General features: G+C 45.0%; 1 protein-coding gene across 1 annotated transcript in view; it reads right to left on the reverse strand.

The window, feature by feature from the left end:
* LOC143277481 (uncharacterized) overlaps positions 1-5000 on the reverse strand; it is a 6373-nt gene that overhangs the window by 1122 nt on the left and 251 nt on the right. The window contains exons 1-3 of the mRNA XM_076582330.1: positions 4503-5000; positions 2526-2670; positions 1-1144 (exon numbers count right to left, since the gene is read on the reverse strand). The exon at positions 1-1144 is cut by the window's left edge and continues 1122 nt beyond it; the exon at positions 4503-5000 is cut by the window's right edge and continues 251 nt beyond it. Coding sequence (XP_076438445.1) covers positions 1089-1144; positions 2526-2670; positions 4503-5000 — 699 coding nt within the window. The 3' untranslated portion in view covers positions 1-1088. The remainder of the gene's footprint in view (positions 1145-2525; positions 2671-4502) is intronic.

Below are 5000 nucleotides of genomic sequence, written 5' to 3' on the forward strand. Positions count from 1 at the left end.
ATTTGTAAGTCATGGGCGCTGATTCGTAACATGGTCAGTGCTTTCCTGTGTTGTGTATTTGCTGTATTCTTTAAATACGGTTCTATTTTATAATTTGTCACAGCGTTCTTGTGTGTGTGGTTGTGTGTGTGTGTGTGTGTGTGTGTGTGTGTGTGTGTGTGTGTGTGTGTGTGTGTGTGTGTGATTGTCTGTGTCAGTTAGACTGCAGGTGACGCATGGTTTTGGTGCAGGAATGAAGGAAGGAAAGAAGGAAGGAAGGAAGGAAGGAAAGAAGGAAGATATCTGTGTGAGCAGATGCTGTAAATGTCCACACTGGCCCTCCATCTGTGCAATGGACAGCTGTCCAGTTTCAGCGAACAACATTAATGAATACAAGTCAGGTCAGAATCAAAGAAACTGGATAATTATCGTTTGTCCTCAACAGTCGCATGCTCCACAGCTTTCAGTCCAAACTTCCCAGCAGAGAAGACCAGTGTTTAATTATACCAGGTGATTGCCACACCCCACACACCTTTCAGTCCAATCTTCCCAGCAGAGAAGACCAGTGTTTAATTATACCAGGTGATTGCCACACCCCACACACCTTTCAGTCCAAACTTCCCAGCAGAGAAGACCAGTGTTTATTTATACCCGGTGATTACCACACCCCACACACCTTTCAGTCCAAACTTCCCAGCAGAGAAGACCAGTGTTTATTTATACCCGGTGATTACCACACCCCACACACCTTTCAGTCCAAACTTCCCAGCAGAGAAGACCAGTGTTTATTTATACCCGGTGATTACCACACCCCACACACCTTTCAGTCCAAACTTCCCAGCAGAGAAGACCAGTGTTTATTTATACCCGGTGATTACCACACCCCACACACCTTTCAGTCCAATCTTCCCAGCAGAGAAGACCAGTGTTTTATTATACCCGGTGATTACCACACACCACATGAACTGTGCCAGAATTTCCCTCTTTGCAAATCACGCTTTTATTTATTTTCCATAACTCATCAAAATTCAAGGTCTGTGGTAAATGCTTTCTCTGATTCTGGTTGGATGGGCCAGAGAAAGGAGGGTCACGTGGCTGTCACGTGGCATTCAGGCGCCGGAAGAGCTCTGAGCTTTGAACAGATCCATCGGAGTGGGAGGATCAACTGGAAAAAAAGTCAAAATAATTGAAAAAATAAATGCCTGATCATCATTTTGAGAAAGTTAAAAAGACAAGACTAGACAACAGATAGTCAGGTAGGGTTATATAAAATAGATCAAATCAGATCAGATTAGATAGGTAAGGGAAGGTATGGTAAGGCAAGGTGTGGTGAGGTAAGGTGTGGTAAAGTCAGGTGTGGTAAGGTAAGGTGTGGTAATGCAAGGTGTGGTAAGGTAAGGTGTGGTAAGGCAAGGTGTGGAAAGGTAAGGTGTGGTAAGGCAAGGTGTGGTGAGGCAAGGTGTGGTAAGGTAAGGTGTGGTAAGGCAAGGTGTGGTAAGGCAAGGTGTGGTAAGGTAAGGTGTGGTAAGGTAAGGTATGGTAAGGCAAGGTGTGGTAAGGTAAGGTGTGGTAAGGCAAGGTGTGGTAAGGCAAGGTGTGGTAAGGTAAGGTAAAGTGAGGTGAAATGCTATGCAAGGAGACGCGACGAGACGAAATAAAACGAGATAAGCTAAAATAAAGTAGGTTACAATATCAAAAATATGACAGCGACAACAGCATCAATAAAAAAATCACTGATAAAATATCCATATAATGAAAGAGGAGCCAAGCTTTTAAAACAAGTAGCCAACCCTTTTAATTTGATGCTGACGGACGAAGGACTGAAATGTTCACAAGTGTGAAAAGAAAAAAAACAACACACACACACAAAGCAATGAAAACAACTATCCCACATTCCAGTCACACCCAAAGAGAGAGAGAGAGAGAGAGAGAGAGAGAGAGAGAGAGAGAGAGAGATGTGTGTGAATGTATATATATATATATATATATATATATAGAGAGAGAGAGAGAGAGAGAGAGAGAGAGAGAGAGAGATTTGTTTTTCTTTGTATTCTTCTTCTTCTGCTTCTTGTTCTTTTTGAAGAGGAGTTGGACATTGCTCTTTTCTTTGGAGATGAACAGGACATTGCTAGTCCATCTAGGGAACGCGGAAGAAGAAGATTGTCCATGTGAGTGATTCTGTGTTTCTGAGTATTTCTGTGTTGTGATGCATGTCTTGAGTTGTGTGATTGAAGTGGTTGTCCATGGGTTCTTTGGCTGGTTCTTTGTTTTTAATGTTCATTCATTCATTCATTCCTGCATTCATATTGCAAACAAGTTGAGCCAGTCAGTCAGTCAGTTCGTTCCTTAGACTTTTATATAATTATGTGTGTTTCTATGTACAGTGTATGCATATATGCATGTTTGTATGTTTGTATATATGTATGTATTCATTTATTTATATCTATTATCATCATTTCATTGATCAATCTATTGACTGATTGATTAACTATTTTCTTTATCTCTCTGTTCATTGCTCTAACCCTCCACTGACTGCAGTGTCTGACCTGATCCGGGGCAGCACAGCCTGTAGGGCAGACGGGTGAAGGTCAGCTGTACCTCCTGACAGGTGAAAGGCAGGTAGCGGCCCCTCAGTACACCCACAGACTCCAGGGCCTCGGGCGACAGGGGTCCCTCCCCGCTCCCCATCGCCTGCAGCGTGCACACACACACACACACACACACACACACACACACACACACACACAGACACAGACACACACACACACACACACACACACACACACATATATATATATATATATATGAATAGAAAGACAGAGACAAACAAATCCCTCCCCCCTCCCAACAACAACAACAAACAAACAAACAAAACAAAACAAACAAACAAAAACACAATAAATAAATAAATAAATAAAAGAAACAGATGATAGTCTTTCCAATGAGACGATGAAGCCAGGTCCCGTAAAATACCACACGGCAACAGAAGATGTGTTCCTGCTAAAATTCTGTCATTGAAAGATCCGCTTTGATGGGCTGACAGATACTGTTGCAGACAGATAAAAAGTGGCACTGTACGATGGCGATGCTGTCTCCCCGGGAAGAGAAGCCTGAATTTTCAGACTTGTTGTGACAGGAGGTACAACAATACAATACAATACAGTACAGTACAGTACAGTACAATAAATACAATACATTGCAATACAGTACAATACAATCATCATCATGATCATCTACGTTGTTGATTTCATTCGTGGTGGTGGTGATAGTAGAAGCAGCAGCTGCAGAAGTAGAAGCAGCAGCAGTAGTATTAATAGTATTAGTATTAGTAGTAGTAGCATTAGTTGTTGTCGTGGTGGTGTTGTTGTTGTTGTGTTGATATAATCACCACCAATTCTTTTACTTCCTCTTGTTTTCATTATCATTATCGTTATCATTATCATTATCGTTATCATTATCGTTATCATTATCATTATCGTTATCGTTATCATCATGAATTCATCCTCTTCCTCCTGCTCCGAATCATCACCATCAACACCACCACCATCACCATTACTGCATCAATAATAGCGTTACTAACGCATGGAATGAACTGTCACCTGATTTCCAACAGCCGCCTTCCTCCAGTCAACTGGACAATTCCTGAAGATGACCATTTCCATGACCATTTCTTAACCAGTCTGACGAAGGAATCCATTGGATGACGGAGCGTCCAGGCTTGACCTACTTTCTACATCACGAAGCTATGAAGGCTTGACCCACTTTCGACGTCACGAAGCTATGAAGGCTTGACCCACTTTCGACGTCACGAAGCTATGAAGGCTTGACCCACTTTCTACGTCACGAAGCAATGAAGGCTTGACCCACTTTCTAAGTCACGAAGCTATGAAGGCTTGACCCACTTTCGACGTCACGAAGCAATGAAGGCTTGACCCACTTTCGACATCACGAAGCAATGAAGGCTTGACCCACTTTCTAAGTCACGAAGCAATGAAGGCTTGACCCACTTTCTAAGTCACGTAGCTATGAAGGCTTGACCCACTTTCGACGTCACGAAGCAATGAAGGCTTGACCCACTTTCTACGTCACGAAGCAATGAAGGCTTGACCCACTTCCAACGTCACTAAGCAATGGAGGGGCTATCTAAAAATTCAATGTTTGCTTTGTCCCTGTCGTACCACTGCTACTTTTACCACCACTACTGCTACAACTGCTGCTGCTACTACTACCAATACTGCCACTACTACTGCATTATAACCGTTCTCATCACTAACACCACAACGATAATCATCATCACCATCATCCTGAACAACATTATCATCCCCATCATGTCATCATCATCATGGACATCATCATCATCACCGCCTCAGCGACAACCATCACCATCATCATCACATTCGTGATCATCACTGACATGATCATAATTATCATTTTCATCATGATAATACCATCATCCTGATCGTCGTCTTCATCATGATCATCATGACCATTACCATCACCACCACCCAACCTTCCATCCTGACCTTTGACATCAGCAGGGGCATGAGGATGGAGCAGTCGACAGGTGCCCCCCCGTGACCTCCAGCCGCCCCTGAGGGAGGGAGAGAGGAGGGTGAGGCGGAGGTGCCGACACCACCACCCCCCAGGATCCCGGACACTGCACTGTTGGGATCCCTGGCGGATCCCGGGTGGATCCTGGCCGCCTGGCTGTGCAGCAGACCGTGGGGGTCCACAGTGGGTCCGGAGGTCTGCCGGTTGGTGTTCATCATCATCATCATCAGGGGCAGCATGGCCCCCCCTCCCCCTTCCGCCCCCCCTCCCATGGCCATCATCATGAGGGGGTTCATGCCCCCTCCCCCGCCTCCCATGCCCGTCATGACCATGTCGGTCATCACCTTGGGCGTCAGGCATTTCTCCAGACTGCGGCCCAGCGCCGGGTCCAGCAAGGAGATCATGTGACCCATCAACCCCCCTCCTTCCCCGCCCCCTGACAGCCGGCCGGCGGCGCCACAGATGGAGTG

Source organism: Babylonia areolata, chromosome 34 (genome assembly GCF_041734735.1).
Source record: "Babylonia areolata isolate BAREFJ2019XMU chromosome 34, ASM4173473v1, whole genome shotgun sequence".
Lineage (NCBI taxonomy): Eukaryota > Metazoa > Mollusca > Gastropoda > Neogastropoda > Buccinidae > Babylonia > Babylonia areolata.